This window comes from Trachypithecus francoisi, unplaced genomic scaffold (assembly GCF_009764315.1).
Source record: "Trachypithecus francoisi isolate TF-2019V2 unplaced genomic scaffold, Tfra_2.0 Lachesis_group5, whole genome shotgun sequence".
In the NCBI taxonomy this organism is placed as follows: domain Eukaryota; kingdom Metazoa; phylum Chordata; class Mammalia; order Primates; family Cercopithecidae; genus Trachypithecus; species Trachypithecus francoisi.
This window is the reverse complement of record NW_022681470.1, coordinates 57,633,994-57,655,655: the sequence shown is the minus strand read 5'-3', so window position 1 is coordinate 57,655,655 and position 21,662 is coordinate 57,633,994. Positions and strand designations below refer to the sequence as shown.

The 21,662-nt window shown below is 35.4% G+C and overlaps 1 protein-coding gene across 4 annotated transcripts in view; it reads right to left on the bottom strand.

Annotated features, from left to right (window-relative positions):
* Positions 1-874: 874 nt before the first annotated feature.
* The window catches only part of CAMSAP2 (calmodulin regulated spectrin associated protein family member 2), a 120,896-nt gene continuing 100,108 nt past the window's right edge, over positions 875-21,662 (bottom strand). The window contains exons 8-18 of one of the 4 annotated variants that reach the window (XM_033195820.1): positions 19,055-19,148; positions 16,619-16,706; positions 14,192-14,274; positions 13,810-13,879; positions 11,295-13,497; positions 8,939-9,075; positions 8,104-8,324; positions 6,723-6,795; positions 5,472-5,587; positions 4,175-4,293; positions 875-3,842 (exon numbers count right to left, since the gene is read on the bottom strand). In XM_033195820.1, coding sequence (XP_033051711.1) covers positions 3,537-3,842; positions 4,175-4,293; positions 5,472-5,587; positions 6,723-6,795; positions 8,104-8,324; positions 8,939-9,075; positions 11,295-13,497; positions 13,810-13,879; positions 14,192-14,274; positions 16,619-16,706; positions 19,055-19,148 — 3,510 coding nt within the window. In that variant the 3' untranslated portion in view covers positions 875-3,536. The remainder of the gene's footprint in view (positions 3,843-4,174; positions 4,294-5,471; positions 5,588-6,722; positions 6,796-8,103; positions 8,325-8,938; positions 9,076-11,294; positions 13,498-13,809; positions 13,880-14,191; positions 14,275-16,618; positions 16,707-19,054; positions 19,149-21,662) is intronic. The other 3 variants (XM_033195821.1, XM_033195823.1, XM_033195822.1) reach the window with 3 other exon arrangements.

Here is a 21,662-nt window from a genome sequence, read left to right as displayed (position 1 = left end):
TCAGCTTCCTGAGTAGCTAGGATTACAGGCATCCGCCACCATGCCTGGCTAATATATATATATATATATTTTGGTAGAGACAGGATTTCGCCATGTTGGCCAGGCTGGTCTCAAAACTCCTGACCTCAAGTGATCTACCCGCCTTGGCCTCCCAAAGTGCTCAGATTACAGGCATGAGCCACCGTACCTGGCATTGTGTACATTTTTCTAATGTTGCCTGGGTCTTAGGGTTAAATATTTTTATTTCTGAAAATTAAAGTACTAGTAAATATTGTGGAAGTATAGCTGTGTCCTGAAGATACAGAACCTATCAAAAAGGTCCCAAGGTAGAGAACCACGTTTATGTCTACTAACCACATATTTCTTCAGGTGTATAATTATGCATGAAGATTATTTTATAGTTTTGTTATCAGATCTTTTTTTTCTTAAAAAACACTTTTTTCTTTGTTTTGAGTAAGTAGAATCGGCAAAATCAAAGTGAAACATAAAATAATGGTCAAAAACTAGCTTCTCATGGCTACTCTAGATCAGTGAATTCACTGGCCATTCAGTTTCAAAGACATAGAGCACTAATTCTGGTACAATTCACCAAAAGATAGTGAATTAGTATGAGTAAGATTAATGTAAGATAAGCACATTTATAAATCATACTATGTACACCGTCTGAGCTAAGCACAGAAAGTTACAGACTTTTTAATATTGCCTTAAGTTAGTATTTTTAAAAGTCTAATTATTTCAAGTTGCCTGTTATGAATATTCAAGTTACTAAATTTAAACATAGGTTAGGGGACAGAAAAACTATATAATGAGTTCTCTCAAGTTCAAATAATTTTACTAAACACTACATTTTATTCAAGAGACAGAAAAGGAGTCATTTGGTGCCATGCTTTTATTCAAATGAAAGGGGAAAAACTACACTGTACGAGGAAATAGCAAATATGACAGTATTTTACAGCACAGCATTTTAAAAAACAAAAAACCTGTAAGCAATGCTCTAGAGTGGACAGGTAAGCACACCATACACTGTACATTGCTCAACAGTGTCCATGAAACCATAATTAAATAGCTGAATTTGGCTTTAAACAGCCAAATAAAACTGTAACAGTCATTCTAATACAAAATGGAAAAACCAGGAAGAACTAAAGGCTTTCCAAAGCTGTGTCAAATAGCAGAATTTGACAGGCTGCACTGGTAATCACAATAAATGTTTGGCAAACTTAATGGAATAGTTATCATAATACTTTGACCTCTGATGATGAAAGCACCAGTGTGTTTCAGTAAGGTTGACGAAAATCCCCAGACTTTATGAAATGGCATATTTTTCAACTGTATAATTTTAAAAACATAATTCAAAAAAAAAAAAGCTGCACCATAATAAAAAAATCTGCAGACTTAAAGAAATATATCCATATTCCTTCTGCATTAATAAAGTAAAATCTTATACTGAGAGCAATGAACTCTGTGGCAATATTCACATTCTACCTTTAGACCTTATAGACATTCAATTCAACTGTTGGACACACACAAATTTAAGAATAAAGGGTGGTCCTGTTTAGTTTTAAATAGTTTCTCCATTGTCTTGCATCCAATTTTCTTTATATAATAGCTAAGTAATATCAAAAAGATTGCTTTGATGAGGGAAATTTAGTTAATATTGAAATGAACAAATTTAGTAATGTAAAATGCTTATTAAATTATCCTTTTGACTACTATTCACATTTTGATTAGATTCATTTATAATTTTTTAAAGTAGTTTTAATCTAAATGTATATTTGACAATCATGTCCTTCTAACTGTGATACAAATTATTGTCTAAAAGGTAAAATGTGCAATTCCCCATTTTTAATATCCATATGTTATATACACAATATGTATACACTTAAAATATAAGAGTTACATATCCTGGTCTCTTACATGCAAACAGTAGATCACAAATAGTTTTGAGCTACACATGTATCTTGCACAGGTATTGGAAAAAAATCTGTGAAATTTTTTTACAGTTTTAACAAATATACATAAATATAAGAACATAAATTACAGTAAAATATTGACAGCATTTGAGAAAATGTTGATAACCCAGATGCACTGATGCCTAAAGGCCTTATAATAATAGAAAAGTACAGCTCAGGGACATCTCATTCCTACTCTTTTTTTTTAAAATAAGTAAATACATCATATGAGACATTAGTTCTTTCTCTAAACAACTCAATTAGAGAAATGTATATATTTTTCTCTCTACTTCCCATGAAAGAAAACAAACTACGCATCTCATTTATGATACAATACTGTCTTCCCCCCCTAGTTTACACAGTTGTCACAACACTGAAACATAACAGGGTCACATAATCATTCAAGTCTTTTCCTGAGAATGAAGTTTTCCCCCAACTAACCCTCTGGTATACACTGTTAAAGAACAAAGATCATGTAGAGGAGATTTCAAGTGTATACTTAATCTAAGCCATTCCACTTGAAAAGGATTAAAACGAAGAAAAACCCAATATAAGTAAAATAATGTGAAGCTATTTTAAAATTAAAATGTAGCCCTTTGTACATGTTTAAAAATTCTAAATATAATTTGACATGAGTTATAAATATAATGTAAAGACTTCTTGAGAACTTGTTTCAGGAAGTCTTACATCTTCAGACTGAAAGACTACTCTCAAAGTGTCACTCACTTCTGCCGACTTATAAAGTGACTTACTTTAAAAGAGATAGAAAGCCTTTTTTGTTAAAAGAACAATCTAAATTATTCTGAGTTGGCCAGAAGTGGTGTAAAAACAGCACTGATTTAATCAGCAACTTCTTATAACATATTCTTGGTTAAGCTCATGTGGTTTAAAGCGAACCTACTAGCAGCTCTTTACAACACCTCCTCTTATTTAATAGAGAATGTTAATACTTGAGTGAATAATAAATAGAGTTGTAAATACTTAGCAGAATAATTTTTGCAAATGCGGTAACACCACTAAAATATGAGGGTTACTGTAAAACTAAACACTAGTGTTTCTCTTAACATCATAAGAAAGGTGCGAGTTACTTCTGAAGGTATATTTCCTACTTTCATGATCTCCACATGAAACAAAATACAAAGGTATCTTAGAATAAACCCCCAGGAGAGAATAATAGCAAAATAAACCATCTGAAGACAAGAATATACATTAAAAGGTTTAAAAAAAAGCAACAAATAAAACACATAATTTGTAATCTTAACCATATTTCAATAACAAATCCAACTAATATCCATGAAAATTCAGTGCTTTAATGTATCTAATATCAAGCAGGTGAACCTGATAACACATACAAATCTCCATTTGTGAATTAAAACATTTCCTTCATCACTTGGACTTATCACCTAAGTGAGAATCTTCTGCACTCCAAAACACTGTGGTTTACATTCCAGTTGTTCATGACAACAGAGCTTAATGTCTAGTTTTAATTAATAAAAGTCTTGTTGGCAATTAGAAAGATTTTCTATAGGCAGGAAACATGAAGTGCAAATTTACCATGAATGTTCTGAAGCAAGCATTTCCCAACTTCTATGCCTTAGTGGGTAACAGTTTTTTGGGTGTTACTGGTCTTTTGGTCTGCCATAAATGGCTATGAATGGTAATTGCATCGACACTGGCAGATAAAGTTTTAGCGGGTATGTGGCTAAACTGTTTCCTGTCAGAATTATATTTGTAAAGTCCTTCAATCATTTTTTTAGTAATAGATTTAGGGCCTATCCCAGTCAGTTTATTGATTTCTTCGGTTTCTGGGCAATAAGTATACAAAGATCTGAACTGGCATCCTGAATCCCGGAACAAGATCAAGAAGTTGTTGGCGTCTGATTTCTCCATTTCCTTTAAAATAAAAAACAAAAACAACATAACACCACCAATAAAAACCCTTTATTTTGCTGAATAAAGTTTATATAATGATGTTACATTTCTTAGTCACATTTTATAACATTATTACAATGACAAATTTTAAAGCCTATTGCTGCTAGTCTTTAATCAAATCTGCAGGCTTCCAGAACCCAATGTGAAAGTAAACTAAATCTGATAATGAAAACGTCTAGCTATAGATCTTTTTACATGCTGTTGAAATTCTAGGCCCATGAGAGTACATTCTCTTGAATGGATAAAAGACTTCTACAGTTTGCCAAATTTAATTTTCATGCAAACATGCTTACCTCCAGTATTTTTTTCTTCTGACCTTCATTTACTTTTCCAGCCAAACAGCAATGAGCTAAAGCATTCTGTATTATGTGCTTATTGGATTTTGCACTGGGTTCTTTGTAGAGCTTTGGTCCTATGGTAGGGATTTAACAACAATAATAAAAATAACATTCCTAAGTCAGAAATACTACTATTTTAAAATGATGTAATTGTTCCTACACTGCTGAAATACTGTAATAGAAGACCAAATTCTTTGCTTAAAGGCCTCTTACTGGCTGCAATCCAACCAAAACATTGTTTTATCCACCCAGAGATATGGAGGATGTTCCTATGGCCTTCTGGAGTACCCTGTGAGAGCAGTACTAAAAATAAAATATTGCTATAACTGTCATACTGCTTATTTAACCTTCTTTCTTAAATCTATAAGGTTACTGGTTAGCTTAGAGTCTAATGGGTCCATGAGTAATTTAAGTCTTTTCAAAAGGCAAAAAATACCTTTCTTTTTCAGATTGTTCAACTGAACTAACATAGAGAAGCAGAGGGAGTAACATGGAAATACTGTCAAATCCCAGGCCTTAAAGGCTGTCAGACTGGCTGTAGGAGGTAGTATTAAAAGCCACAGAGTGGGTCTCCCAGCAAGTTCTAACCTCTAGCCTTTCTAGGGTTTCCACTTCCACTCTATCATGGATAGATGGAGGCATCTCCTTTTCCCTCTGCTCTTCCCCATACATGTTCTCCCATGCCTTCCTGTCTTACCTCTCAACATGCTGCTGACATTTCTTCTGATTTCTCTTCTGCTTCATTTATTTATAAGTCTCCTTAACCCACATTCTACTCTTCATTGCTTTTATTCCAATCATGCCTATCTAGAAGCTAGAAGAGGACTTGGTGGGGATATGTGAGGCTAAATACCTTCCTAGATTCAATGCATTCTTATCTTTGAGAGCCTCTTAATACTTGCTAAAGGTGCACAATTCTGGATACCTGAAATCTCAGTATTAGGGAGAGGACTTGGTAGATTCTAGCCTTTACTTGGTACTGAGGAACTATGTAGAACTTCTCTAAAACTTCTGCAGACCCAAACTACACACAGAAATGGCCAGCATTGGTTAGAGGGATGAGATATAAGTGGCATCACTAATTTTGTTTAGAAACTTACTCAACTACCTGAAAGTGACCACCTGCATTCGTTGTTTATTAGTCACCTGCGTTTAAGGCCCAAAGGTGAGCCAATAAAATTTTCTTTAGTACAGCCTCCATTTAAGAGTGTGTTAAATTCAAATATTTCTCTAAAAATGTACAGACACTAACCTGTATATTCCGTTCCAGAAGCCACTGAAGAAGTTGTTGATGCATTTTCCCAGTCTTTTTCTCCATTTCGACTGCCACAACGACTTGGAGATAAGAAGCCTTCTACAGACTCTGATCTAATTAGAAAATAAAATATATTTTATGTCTCAGAGAAAAAATGGGGCCCAGATGGTATATGTGAAAGTACCAACCAAAATCAACCTAAAGGCCTAAAAATAGTATGATGAGGCCGGCCGCAGTGGCTCATGCCTGTAATCCCAGCACTTTGGGAGGCCAAGGCAGGTAGATCACAAGGTCAGAAGTTCGAGATCAGCCTGGCCAATATGGTGAAACCCCGTCTCTACCAAAAACACAAAAATGAGCTAGGCGTGGTGGTACGCGCCTGTAATCCCAGCTACTCAGGAGGCTGAGGCAGAAGAATCGCTTGAAGCCAGGAGGCAGGGGTTGCAGTGAGCCGAGATCATGTCACTGCACTCTAGCCTGGGCGACGGAGCAAGACTCCGTCTCAAAAATAAATAAATAAATTGCTAATTAATTGAAAATAAATAAATAAATAATAAAAAATAATATAACATCGTCTTATTCACGGCTACACATCCAAGTTCCTAGAACACAGTAAGCATTCTATAAATATCTATGGAAAGAATGAATGTTTTTCAATGTGAAAATAGGCAAATAACACAAAGGATGGTAATACAAAGAACTCGAAGATGATGATTGTCACTAGAAATGTTCTCTTCTGATATTATAGTATAAAGTAATAAAATACTGACTTTTAGCTTCTAATCTATATACTAGAGAAAGAAAATACAAACGAGATCTTTCCTAAGTCACAGGCAACCCACTTTGGAATTATTCTAATGGGGAAAACTCCTTTGTATTAGTGGGTGATAGACTAGAGAAGGTGGCACTCTCATTCTACTGACTGTGATTTAATAATAATCATATTAGGAATTACTGATGTACAATTACTGTTAATGTTTCATAGCTTATAAAAAGTATGTTATCAATGTCAATAATTCTAAATTCTAAAAGACAAAAAGCACTGAAAAATGAACAGACCTTTTTACATAATTTCTTTGAACAGAAACTCAAACGGTCCTAAGTCAGCAAAACTTAGAAAAATTTGTGATTATGATTTAGTCATTACAAAATATAAAATAAAAACATGAAAGAATTTTTACTTAGAGTTTGTGTAATTGCAGGTACTATATTCTTTTCTGTAAAAATATTCGTATGTTATGGATTTACCTTGGCGTCCTCTTGCCTGAATGTACACTCTCGTTATCACCTGTGTTCAGCGATGCCAAAGAAAGGCTAGAGACTGAAAAAACACGATAAATTCATGATCCTGAATAAAAACAAAATTAGAAATTTAAAAGGAGCAACTAGCAAAGAGTCTGTTCATTAGATAACACCAGCATATAAAAATTGAGCTTCTATAGTTTCTTTTCCTTTTCTCTGTACTTTTAATTTAAACACATAATATGCTTGCATGCATATATACACAATCTATTTAAAATTAGCAAGGAACCTACTTTTAGGAAACAGTGATAAAACTAACTTGCATTCCAAAAGGAAAGTGTTAATATGAGATATGATACTGTGATCCTAAAGAAAAAAAAAAAATTTCATAGTATCTAAATTCTAGGTAGAAAATTATATCAATTAGTTTTACAGGGCTGAATACAGAGTTCTCTTTAAATAGTCAATATTATGTTATTTTTCCTCAGGTTTGGTATAACTATGAGAATTCTCTAAAAAACTTCCACGGCATTTGGTTTTAATAAAGATTTCTTTTCTTTTTACAAATTTATCCCTGCCCAAGATTTTTTAAAAATAAAGAGTATGGCGAGGCACAGTGACTCACACCTATAATCCTAGTACTTTGGGAGGCCAAGGCAGGCCAATTACTTGAGCCCAAGAGTTCGAGACCAGCCTGAACAACATGGTGAAACCCCATCTCTACAAAAAATACAAAAAAATTAGCTGGGTATGGTGGCACTCACCTGTAGTCCCAGCTACCCAGGAGGCTGAGGTGGGAGGATCACCTGAACCCAGGCAGGTGGAGGCTGCAGTGAGCCATGATCACACCATTGCACTCTAGCCTGGGCAAGAGACTGAGACCCCGTTTCAAATAATAATAATAATAATAAGTATGCATATTGACTTTTAAAGGAAATATGTTCTCTCAACTCCAGATATTATAAATTTGGATTTTCAACCATTTCTATCTCGAAGGAGGGACTTATGAACTCTTGATCTTGCATTCTTTATTATACCAACATGTTTCTTGTACATTTCATGCATATAACATTTCTTAAATTTGTAAGTATGTAAAGGGCAGTTAATAGTTCAAGGAGATTATATCTGAGGGCAGAGTTCCCTAATAGATTAATATTTAGATTTCATTTTTATCATTCACATTTGTTCTGCTGAATATATGCATGCACACATAATACATTCAATTCATTAAAAACTTCATTTGCTCATTTTGGTTTTCCAAAAGGGAGCATGCATAATCTCAAAGTGTGTATCCAATTTTGCATATCAAAGTACAACCAAGTTAGTACGACAAACCAACCAAGCTGGTGTTTTTTATGAACAGACTCTTCATAATAAGCTATGTTACCTGGAGGACCCTTTATTGGTGTTTTGGGGGATTCAATATGATCTCTGTGAATAGATTTTGGTCGCTGTTTTTTTTGTTTTACTACTTGAGGACGGGGTTTAATTACTGTATCCATATCTTCCATTAGTTTCAGTTGTTTCCGCCTCATATATTCTTGCCTAATAAATTCTCTGCGTGCTCTCTCATCTTCTTTCTTCTGACGTTCCTCCTCAGTTTTACGCCTAAGAAATCAAATGGTTACAGTATTTATTCTGCATACCAAAGACAAACCACACAGGAGTTAGGTATTTGATATGAGAAGGGAGAATTCTATTTCATCACCTTGGGGAATAAATGGTTCATTTAAAAGGTACTTGATTACTTGATGATTCTGCTGAGACATGGGATTAAGCATAAATAAATAAAGGAGGGAAGGAAGAGTCAAAGAAATTTAAAAAAATAAAGGTAGTTGAGATAATTTAGGTCGTATGTGTATGTATCTACGTGTGTGTGTGTGTGTGTATACATGTCTCCCAGGAAAGTTATTTTAATGTTTTTTAAACATTTAAATTAATTATTGAAATTAATGTTTCTAGAGAACTTTACCACGTGATGCCTTAAACTTAAGATAAAAATGTAAAATTAGGCAATACTTTGGGAAAATAAATTGATTTCTACAAAGCACCAAAAAGTAGCACCGATCCAGCTCTCTATCTATACTACAAACTTCTCTGAAAAAAATCTGTTAATAAAAATTAATGAGAGACCACCTCTTTGAGTACTTACCAACTTTTTCTAAATATGCCCATGCATCATTAAAGTTCAGATCTAGCACTGACCCAGCAATTTCCTTTACCTTGTTTCCTCCTTCTTATGCTCCATTTCTGCTTCCAACTGTTGTTTCCGGAGTTGAGTTTCCTTTTCCCTTCTTAATCTTTTCTCCAACAAAGCTGCCCGTTTCATTGCCATATCATTTTCTGCTTTTTGATCATCCTAAGAACGAATTTCATTGAAAACGATGAAACATTTTAGGTACCAATATTCTCATTTTCAATTGTTACAGTCACATTTTGTGGTTAGTTCTATAACTGAAAGTTTGAACTCTCTATTACGACCCTTCTGAATGTGGATGTGGTTCAGGAATTATGAAGGAAGAACTGAACTACAGTGGTAACAGTTCCATCAATAAAAGAGGACACGCAAACTTATTTAATTACACTCTGTCAAAACTTATGAGATTTGCAAAGAACAACCATAAAAACAAAAAAACACAAAAGATTTTTTTAACCCTAACTTAGTAACTTACAAAGTTCCCCCACCAATTTTTAGAAATGCATTTGAATTTTACTTGAAATACAAGCTCAGTAAAAATACCTCAAGTAAAAACATCCCAAATTAGCCACCCAATGTTATATCACATAAATGAAACTACTGCTGCATGATTTTAAGTTGAGGTACTGACAGTCTAAGCTGCTTGATAGGTTCTGAAATATAATGAAAATTTTTCCATTGAGGAAAAGATGGGTGTGATTATACTTCTCCTCTACAGCTCTTTTAATTTGAGAGCTAGTTCATTATCTGTAGGCCTCCTGGGCCTGCCCTAGTTTCTACCTGAATCCTTAGGGACAGCCCTAGTTCTCAGGGGGCTTCCAAAATGCGTCAGAATTCAGCAAAGTAACAAGCTGGTGTAGAAGTGGTTCACTGTCTTAATGTCTCCTTGTCAACTGTCCCTGCCAATGCGTAATTCAATAAACATTTCTTTGGTGTCTTAATACATTCACAACATAGTGTCAGATATTACATATATTAAAATATACGGTACCTCCGGTCAAGGAGCCTAAAAAAATCACAAGGGGAAGAGGCACAAACAACAGGCTTTGTATAGAAACCCAGAGAGAGATTTAACTCTGAATGGAGAAAGTCAGAAGACACCATTCAAGCAATTAGTTCAAACATTCATATAGGTCTTCATCTATCAAATTACATATATTGTAGTTTGCCAGACACTTTACTATACTATGGGAATTAAATAGATGCAGTACCTTGGCTGGGCATAGTGGCTTATGCCTGTAATCCCAGCACTTTGGGAGGCTGAGGCGGGTGGATCACCTGAGGTCAGGAGTTCGAGACCAGACTGACCAACATGGAGAAACCCTGTCTCTACTGAAAATACAAAATTAGCCGGTCATGGTGGTGGCGCATGCCTGTAATCCCAGCTACTAAGGAGGCTGTGGCAGGAGAATTGCTTGAACCCAGGAGGCAGAGGTTGCGGTAAGCCGAGATCACGCCATTGCACTCCAGCCTGGGCAACAAGAGCGAAGCTCTGTCTCAAAAAATAAACAAATAAATAAAAATAAAAAGATGCAGCACCTCTAGGAGGTCATGGTCTAACAGACAAAGCAAATCATACGAAACAGTTGAAAACTCCAGGACACAGGACAGGTGTAAGTATATTAAGGATACAATAGATAGACAAATGATGAAACATTTGACCTTGACTGAATTATAAAAGGCTTTAGATGAAGCTTGAAGTTAATCTTAAAGAACAGTACAAAATAAAATTACAGGGAAGAGGCTAGACAAAAAGATTTAGGTAAATCTGTGAAAGTCCCTGAATGTTATGCTAAAGGGTTTGAATGGCATGATTGGAGACAGATGGCCCAGTCAAGAAGCTGTAACCATAGCCCAGCAGATGAGTAATGGGTTGGTGAAAATACGGAAATGAATGGAATAGAAATGAAGCAACAGAGGTACTGCCTGTGTTACACTAATGATTTTCTTCCCCTTTGTTTCCCTTTCTCTGCAAGGAACAGAGTCTCTAGACAGTAAATTTTAATGTCAATTAGTGTCTAGAGTAGCATTCTGTTAAAAAAATGGCAGTGTTACATGATTAAGAGACAAAATGGAATCACTCTCTGAAGAGATCTGAGTAGCTTAATTTTTAAAAGGCTTTTGTTAAAGTGAGAAAGAGCAGTAGAGGAGCAAAACCAAAGAATATATCTTAACATGTGATAAAAGGATTTACTACAGCTTTGAGTCCATACTGGAAACCACAGTGTGCTTGAATGTTACTACAGTCCACGGGGATGGACTTGTATCAAAAGGGACTGCTACTGAAAGAAGTAAGCAAGTCAACTGAAAAAAAAAACAAATCCAACACAACCACACTCATCTAATGAAGATGCCCAAAACTATGCAGATTAATACTACACCTTAAAAAAGAATCCACAGCATACTTTCTGGTCATCATCAAATTGTTCTTTATCACTTTCTCCATCATATTTTTCAACAGGTACATCAGCCTTTTCAGGGGGTTTCAAATCTGAGAGGGAAACTTCAATCAGATTAACATTTTTTGGAGCAGTGGGTGGGAAAACGGGTTTAGGAGGGGGTTCTGTGGGTTGATTCAATTGGTCCTCATTTGGTGTCAGACATACAGTCTCTGTGACAGGCAGTGATAGGACTTCAGAGACTGTTGACTCAAAAGGTTTGATTTCCTTTTCTTCTGGATTATGTCCACGCTGTTCCAAAGTCCCTTTGGATTCCAATTCCTCCTTTTTAACTTCCTCTTTAGGTTTGGATTCCTTTAACTGAGGTTCTCCATCATCCCCAAAACATACAAATGACCTAGTCTGAATAGGAACTTGACTTGGTGAAAACCTCCTTAACCGAGGAAGGCTATCCACAGACCGAGGGGGTGTCAAGGTTCGATTCAAAGGTGTTATTTTTAACTCATTTGGCCTAGGAGTCCTTTGATTTTTAACAGAAAAAGATGCGCTTTTCCTGTTAGAAGACTGTGGAGATGGGTGAGTAGGACGAGGGGAGTCTGAGGAGAACGGTGCAATGGCTGATGACAGGCCTGCCTGCTTAGAAGGCTTAAAATCTCTAATCTGTTTCTGTGGAGAGGGTTGTGGAGGTGAAATCACCCAAGATTGTTGCTCTCTCATCTGCATTAACATCTCCTGCTGAAGTGACAAGCGTTGCATTTCTTGTTGTAGAAAATGGAGGGATGAATTTAACTTTTCAATGGATTTGGTATATTCTAAAATCTCTCCTTCATTTAAAGTTTCTTCTGAGGGGCTTGCCAGGTTCCACTGCTTCTCAGGATCAATAGGTGTAGTTGGAGACTTTAGCCATTTGGCTTGAGGATTCTCCATGCTCTCTTTTATATCTGCCAGTGACTTGCTCCTTTGTCCATCAGTTTTTTGTGATTCCTTTTCCTTTGCTCGATCAGTATATACTTTCTCATCTTCTGCACCTGCTGCTTCCTCTCGTAGAGGAGAAATTCCATCCCCTTTCTTTTTCACTACAGTAAGGAATGCTGTCCTTCCCATTTTCTGTCTCTGTTTGGTAAAAGCAGCTTCCATTTTCTTCTTCTGGGCTTCTATAGCACGCCTCTTTTCTTCTAGTTTCATCCTAAGGTGCACCATCTCAGAAGCCAAGAGCTGGGTAGTGTCCCGTCCCTGTGGAAGCCCTGTTTCTTCTGGAATTTGTGCCCAAGCAACCACATGAGGAATATTAAGTTCAGAGCCCTCTGGTGTCGTTTTTTGAGAACTGCTTCCACTACTTTTTCCATCAGTATGATTCAGTTTCCTGAACTTTTGTTCAGCAAAACTGGTCATTTTAACTCCAGAACTAGAAGAAGCACTGCTGCCTGGCTGAGACTTGGTACTTACAGTACTTGGACAAGGACTCAAAGCCTCTCTGGTGTTGCCGGTTCGTATATCATAATCCTGAAGAAATTTAGATGCATCATCCATGTCAGAGTCCAAGCTTACAGTATAATCTCTCAATGAAGAATCTTCATCCATAGTTTCAGGAATATCTTCTGAAGGAACATGAATTCCAGTGTCTACTTCAGTATTGTCAGTTATGGGACTCAAGGCACCTTTTGTATCAGTTACATTATCAGGACTAGACTGATTTAACTTGATATTTGAATTTAGGATACTCATTTCTTGACTATGAAGAAAGAAGCCATTAGCAATTTGGTCTGGCTGAGGTGTATGAGGAGATTTTTCAGTATCATGAATTATTTGTAATGCTTCTTCAATGCTTGGTGTCTCAATCTGATTGCCAAACTCATCTAGAAGTATTCTATTTTGTAAAGCTCCATTTGGAAGCTTGTAATGAATATTCTCATTAGAATTTAGTTCATTTGTGTTAAGGGGCACATAAGATTTGAGGTCACTGTGAGAATCTATATTAAGTTCTTCTTCAATGCTCTCCTCTTCCTCTTCTCCATTTATTGGCTTGAAGGACAAATTTTTCCTAATGTGTTTAGATACACGATTGTTGTTCAGAGTAAGTCCTTCATTACTAATAGAACGAGTGATTCCTCGGTTTGGAGTGGATCTCTGTACACTATCTTCTTTATCAAAAGAAATATCAAATGATACGCCATGCACTGATGATCTAAATTAAAGAGAAAAATCCTTTAAAAATCCTAGAAATGATTTTTAGTATCATTTAACAAGAATTATTTGAAATTACATTTCCTTTCTTTCCCCAGTTCTCATAATCATACTGTCTTCAAGGTAAGGGGATGGCTATCCAGCTACTTTTTAAAGTTAGCCTCTTTTACCTCTCTCTCATCTGCCTATACTGCCTTTTTCAAATTTAGGAACTAATTAAAAGTTTTAGCAATTTGGTTATCAATAAAAGACACAGATGAAATTTGCATTTCTTAATAATCTGAATACACTAAAAGTAATTATCTTTGTTTACCTTTTCTCTTTGGGCCATGTCCCTATGAAGCCATCAACATAAGACATAGATGAAGACCTTCTAATTCCTCCTTCAAATGCAAAAAAGAAAAAGCCATTGAAATCATGTAAAAAAATTAACTTATAGCAACTTAGGAGATTTCACGTATTTGAGGATTCATTAATAGCAATACAAATTAAGTAGGTACATAAGGAGAATTAGAGATCATTTTATCAAGAAAAGTAAGCACAGTGAAACTGACCATGCTTTTAGTGTTATAATACCCATTTTGCAGGGAAAAAAAAAAAAGCCCTGGATATTTGTTTATTTATATTTACTCTCAATCATTTCCCAGGTAACCTACTTAAAAGAGTATTTTCCTAGGCTTTTTCAAATATATTACCTGAGGCTGAAGAATGAGCTTGGGGACGTGAATACCTAGAAGGCAAATGATGATGAGACTGTGTAAATGTAGCTCCTTCCCCACTGCAATGGAAAATAAATTTAAAATGTTATATTTTAGTTGTTTAATATAAATTTTAGGTAGAATGTCTTAAGTTAGAAACAACACTACCACCTCTGATTCTACATCCTAAATTTTAAAGATATGGAAACATAATATATTGTTTAAACCAAAGAATGGCTGTGATTATAGTACATATCTATAGATATTTTATGTCTTTTAGCCAAACAACTTAAAGTACTTTCATATACATCTCAATGTCCTTGTGAGATATGAATTACTTTCATTTTATAAACATAAAAACTGATATATAAAAAAGTAAAATGAAACTCACCAATCTGAAATATTTTGGTCAAATTTAAATCTCTAAAAACTATAGACATAATACACCCTAGTAAAAGACCTTGACAGCCTCTCTGCTCATGGACCTATGTTTGTATATCTCTAACAGCCAAGTGTGTGGAGTAGCTGCTGAAAAACATCTTTTGCTTTGTCTGTCTTCTTCCTTTGTTTTTTTCTTTCTCATAAAATCATTATTTAGGTGCACTAACATTTGTAGATGTGGCTACATTATTCCCAGGAAGGGCAAAAATACTTCAATTCTTTCTGAAAAGTTCCACAGTGTTGGAGAACTACAATGGACCACATGGAGACTTACAGAAATCAGAGGATGAGTAGGAACCCAGAATAGCCTAGAATAATGGCTACACAATAACTTTTCAAGGAAAAGAATGTAGACATCCATCTGCATTATAAAAAGAGTTTCTGCTGGGAAAAATAGGAAAAATGAGCTGCTGAGATGTCTGAGACACAAAAAAGAGATGAGTCTTCCAGAGGACATGAATTAAAAACATTTTTCAGAAATGTGGGAGACTGTCCATTTAGGTTCCTATAATAATTATGGAATAATCTAATCTTTGAGTGGAAAGCTTTACTTTCCACTTTAAAAGTGGAATTTCAAGATTTAATAGAGCAAGAGTGATGACCTAGAACACTGTTTTCTAAATCTTCAAGGAAGGAAATGTCACTATTGACCGATCATGCCTGCTAAATTTCATATTTTTGTGTTAAGCCAAGAATTCATACAGAAATTACTTTGGATGTTTTACTCATAATTTTTAAAATGTATTTTTAATGTGTCTGAATTTCCAAAAACCCACAAAAGACATTAGTTTTAACTTAAAAAATCAGACAGATTAGGGAGTCCAAAGTCAATATAAATTGTAGGTTCTAATAAATACAAATAAAAAGCTGCTTATAGGAGCTGTTGAAATACAGTTTTAAACAAACTAATGTTCCTATCACATACCTGGGTGAGAAGTCAGGATTACCTAGGTATTAATATGATAGGACATTTTCACTTTGCTTTCAATTTAGTTCCCAATATTATGTACTAAAGCATTAAAGATTCAATATTGTAATAAATATTCTATTGTTGTAAGCCAGGGTCCTTGGGTTTTCAGGTACACACTGTGAAAAGGTACCTGCTTGTAACTGTTGCATCTTGAGGTTTTTATTGTTTCAGAAAGTTCCAGGAAGCAGCCCAACCCCACATTACAAAACAAAAACTACACAAACTGGGTGGATGCAGAGATGTCTGAGTCGGGGATGTATTACTATTACCACACCAAAAACCCCATCCAAGGAGGAGCTTATTCCGCATTTTCTATACATGCCAGTATGCAGAAGCATTACTGATGACTGCGCCTTTACTGCCTTTACTCCACCTCTATACACAATGATTCAGCTAAGCAGCCTATACTAAAAGCCCTATTTTCATCTTTGTTTGAGGAGGCACTGCTTTGGGGAATTATTCCCGGTGTCCTCCTTACTTGCTGCAAGTAATAAAATCCTCGTCTTGTTAAATCCTCCTTGGTTGTGGTTTTGGACTGTCATCTGCCAAGAGACCAAACCCACCTGTTGTGTGGGTAACACTGTGATCTCTCAATAGCTATCCTAACCAGAAAAAAAAAAAAAAAAACAGCAGGAAAAACCTTCAAATATTTTTAAAATAATAAAATATGTAGAAATCCTAATAGACTTTCAAAATTTCCCTCCGAGGCCTAAGAGTTACCTATTAGACAGTTCTCAATTATGAACAAGTTATGCATCAAAAGTTTAGTTTTAGGTTGGTTATTGGGAACTTAGAATATATTCTCCCATCTTTTCAGTGTGGTACATATAAACATTCATTTCAGTGTATATTTCAATTTATATTTAAGTTAAAACAGGCTTTAATAGGGTAAACTAATTATAACAGTTCAAAATCCAACTGAAATTCTTAAAAGCCTTATTTAATATAATATTATTTGATTTAATTAGTAAATAGAATAGAAATGGTGAAAATAAAGTCATTGTGGAGTTTACCTTGAAGGGAAGTCAGAACTACTATCTAAGACATTTCTTTTGGCAGCATTCAAGACAGGCATTGAAGGCATATCTTTTACAGGTTCAGCTGGAATAAAAGATTTTTAAAAAGACCCTCAAATTAGCATATTTCTATGAAAAATTCTGGACCATAAATAAATTTATAATAAAATTTAACTTCTATTTCCCTTTCTATGTATTGAGAAATCATAGCATAAAGTTTTCTTCTTAAATAATTTTCAAAGGGTCAAGTTTCTTTAAGCTCTTTTTGAAGTATTCAGACTTAAATTCAAAATTAAAAAAAAAATTCCTTCTTTTTTTTTTAGACAGAGTCTCACTCTATCGCACAGGCTGGAGTGCAATGGTGTGCACTCAGCTCACTGCAACCTCCACCTCTTGGGTTCAAGTGATTCTCCTGCCTCAGCCTCCCGAGTAACTGGGACTACAGGTGCCTGCCACCACACCCGGCTAATTTTTGTATTTTCAGTAGAGATGGGGTTTCACCATATTGGCCAGGCTGGTGTTGAACTCCTGACCTTGTGATCTGCCCGCTTTGGCCTCCCAAAGTGCTGGGATTATGGGTGTGAGCCACCATGCCCAGCCAAAAATTTCTTAAATTAAAAAATTCATTTGATTAAGGATAATTGGGGGAAAAAACCTAACATAAAATAAACACATGTATTTAAAACAAAAATAAGTTTGAGTGTTTAATTTTGTGAAAGCTTTCATAGAACTTCAGACACACATGGTCAGCTCTGCTGCTTTATGAAATAGCTGGTATTTTGGTCAATTAGAGAAAAACAGAATTTCTTTAGAAAACAATTAAACCTGCTGGTATACTTTTATTTTTGTAAGTAACTCTGGAGGAAGACTCAATTTACTTTTTGACTTTGAGAGCTGATGCAACAGCTATTGGTATTTTGAATAGTGGGTTTCACAGGTGAAATCACAGAAAGCAATGTAGTGAAAACTCTGTTAATAATTTCAAAAAATTATACAAATATTGGTTATGAAAATTACTAAGAATATCTGACTTCATTCAATGGCTTTAGGGGAGCATCTCAATTTCTTTATAGGCATGTAAAAAAGTTATATAATGTTATATAATGACACAATATTCAGAATCTGCCTCAAGAAGCTTAGCAATACTAGAATTATTGCTTATTTCACAGATTTTTGCCTGAGATGCGGTGGGCTGCCTGAAGTAACCTCACTGTACTCACTAGACTATGCCTCCCCTTTGGTTACATGTTTTTCCTCCTTCCCGATCACTTTCTCTTCTTTCATTTTTGGGAGGCTTGGTGGAGGTGGAGGTAGCCGTAGCAGTTACAAAAATAACAAACTTTGGAGCCAAGGAAAGTTGCTAAGTTGTTGGGATGCACAATAATCATATTTTGTGTTGGGTGGGACAGCTATTGGTAGCAGACAGAAATGTTTCCATAAGTTATGCTGGAAGAAAGTTATTTAGAGGGCTAAGCTTATAATTTAAGATCATTTTTTCCCCTATAGAAATAAACCTCTGGGCTTTTTTTTTTTTTTTTTTTTGAGATGGTGTCTCATCTCTGTCACCCAGGCTGGAGTGCAGTGGCGCACTCTCTGCTCACTGTAACCTCTGCCTCCTGGGTTCAAGTCATTCTACTGTCTCAGCCTCCCAAGTAGCTGGGATTACAGGCATGCACCAATATGCCTGGCTAATTTTTGTATTTTTAGTAGAGACCAGGTTTCACCATGTTGGCCAACCTGGTTTCGAATTCCTGACCTCAGGTAATCCACCCGCCTCGGCCTCCCAAAGTGCTAGAATTACAGGCATGAGCCACTGCACCCAGCCTAGAAATACACCTCTAGTTTTATAATGGGAGCCAAGAGAAAATTGGTTTTGCTATGCGAAATTTCGCTTTACAGAAAATTTAGGAGGATTTTTTGTTCCTTATATCTAGGGGTCTTTACAGTAACCCCTTTATTTCTTACAAGTTTTATTCTTATTATATACAATCAATAGTTCATAATACTATAATAGTCACAAAATTCACTAGGTTTAAAAATCCATACAAACCTTTTTATGGTTTAATGGCAAATTCAAGTTACAGGTTAAGGCCAAACAATAATTTGTGGGGATTCTGGGTAACACGATGTTAAAAACTAAGGATCTAAAAGGGAATAAAAGCTGGGATAGGGATAAAAGATGCAAAGAAAAGAAATGGACAGTTAAAGCTAAAAGTTCCACATCATAAGACTTCAAATTCAAAGTCATTCCCTCCATTTTCTTTTTCTTCTCCTCTAACCATTTTAAGAGGTTAGGAGAATCTATCAAGGGTAATAGCTGAAATCTAAAAAAAATTAATAGGCTGCTTTCTAAAAATGCAGCCAGATGAGGTTATATCAACATTCCATTTTTTTCTGTTCATAGGAACATTAAAAATTAAAAAGATTGATTACCTCCTTGTGGACGAATAACACGAGGCTGTACAAAAGACGGCTTCACCACTTCAAACCACCAGAACAGTTCCGCCATGAACACCAAATAATTACTCTATATAGGAAATTTAACAGAAAGCCTACATTAGGTAAAACTTAATGATAAATAGAATTTTATTGTTTTAAAATATAGGTTTAAATATCAATTCATTCATCACTGGAGTATATTCACTACAGGCTATCAAACATGGGATGGAACATTAACTCTTGTGGGTAAAAATTGTAACAACTATTCAAAACCTCTTGCAGATGATTTGCTCTATAATTCTAAAATGGTGGCCCAATTGATCTAGCAGGCATGAATACCTCTAACTGTGTAGAACACAGATAATATATAAGGCACTTTCATTCCAAAGTAAATACAAGCAACTTAAAAAGTTATTCAATCACCTGACACTCTAAAGAGGGGTTATCCTCTAAAGACACTCTAAAGAGGGGTTATCACAAAAAATAACTAAGCTCTACTCAGATCCCTAGAAACTTCTCCAAAAAGTAATTTGACGTAGTGTTAAAAAAAATATTATTATGTGGCCAGACACGGTGACTCACATCTGTAACCCCAGCACTTTGGGAAGCCAAGATGGGTGGATCACGAAGTCAAGAGTTTGAGACGAGCCTGGCCAACAAGGTGAAACCCCGTCTCTACTAAAGATACAAAAAATTAGCCAGGTGTGGTGGTGCGTGCCTGTAATCCTAGCTACTTGGGAGGCTGAGGCAGGAGAATAGCTTGAACCCAAGAGGCAGAGGTTGCAGTGAGCCAAGATCATGCCATTGTACCCCAGCCTGGGCGACAGGGCAAGACTCCATCTCAAAAAAAAAAAAAAAAAAAGTTATATGTATGTGTTCAGTAATGCTAAACTCAACAGTAACACCAGTGCTAAATAACACCAGAACTAAATTTTTATAGCTATTTTTAAAAATAATTTTGAAATGTACAAAACATTATTTATACAATTAATGTATCTACCTAACTTCAAAAAGTTATTAGTAAGTCAACAACGTTACCTTTTATTATTACTATTTTAAAATGTAAATAACTTTTTAAATGGCTTAAAATTAAGAGAAGGATTAAGGGTCCTCAAAAGCACATTTCTACTACAAGTTTATATTTTAAAATGCGTATATAATAAAAGCTATAAGCATGAATAATTATTTCAATTTTAGGCATTTGCTGAATTTTAAAAAACTGTACAAAATCTGTTTTCATAACTATTTAAAATAATATGTTTTCTAAATTTTGGGTATTTGGCATTTAATAAAATAGTTACTATCAAATTTATTAATCTTTAATAAGTAAGGTCTTATTTCATATTAAAGTTTTTAAGATTATCCTGGATATGGTTATTTTCTAATGTCTTGCCTTCTTCCCACTTGCTAATTATGAATAATCCTTAAACTCTATATGCTCTCCATTAGAACTCATGCATTCTCTTGGTTTTGTTTCTCATATTTAAGTTGGTGACTTTCAAATATCATCTCTCATCTGATAGTTCTGGAACGCTATTGTGTATGTAGAAAGTGAAGAAAAGAGGCTGGGCACAGTGGCTCATGTCTGTAATCCCAGTGCTTGAGGAGGCTGAGGAGGGACTGCTTGAGGCTGGGAGGTTGAGACCAGTCTGGGCAACACAGCTTGTCTCTATAAAAATTTTAAAAATTAGCCACGTATAGTGGCACAGTCCTGTCATCCTAGCTGCTTGGGAGGCTGGGGCAGGCATACAGTTTGAGCCCAGGATTTGGCTGATTGTGCCACTGCACTCCAGCCTAGGTAACAGAGTGAGACCCTGTCTCTAAAAAAATAAAAAGAAAGTGATGAAAAGAAGAATCAAGAGTGATGACTCTTAGGTTTTTGTCTTGAGCAACTAATAGTGAGATGGAGAGGACTGGGAGAAACAGGTAATGAAAGGAATCTAGAGTCATTGAGATGTTCACTGGACATTTAAGGGGACCTGTCTTGTAGGTGGCTGAGTGTAAGAGTCTGGATTGTTACAGAAGATAATGCACAGTGGTGAAGAGCATTTGGTAGGTTTCTACTTTACCTTCAGTGTTTGCTTTTACTATAAATTCTCAGAATTTTAGAATGTTGATATACAGATATATACTAATTGAAGCAGCCATTAAAATTTGTGACTAAAAAAGTAGTAAGAATGCTTATAATCCATAAAAGCTATGCAGTGGATCTCATCTCTGCTTCACTTCTCAGAAACTTTACAGTTTTAAAAAATGTATTTCTTATTTCAATAGGTGTTTGGGGAACAAGTGGTGTTTGGTAATATGAAGAAGTTCTTTAGGTGATTTCTGAGATTCTGGTGCACCCATCACCCAAGCAGTGTACACTGTACCCAATGTGTAGTCTTTTATCCTTCACCTCCCTCCCGCTTTTTCCCTGAGTCCCCAAAGTCCATTGTATCATTCTTATGCCTTTGCATCCTTATAGTTTAGTTCCTACTTATGAGTGAGAATATATGATGTTTGGTTTTCCATTCCTGAGTTACTTCACTTAGAATGGTCTCCAGTTCCATCCAAATTGCTGTGAATGCCATTATATTCTTAATCTTACTTTTCTCTCCTA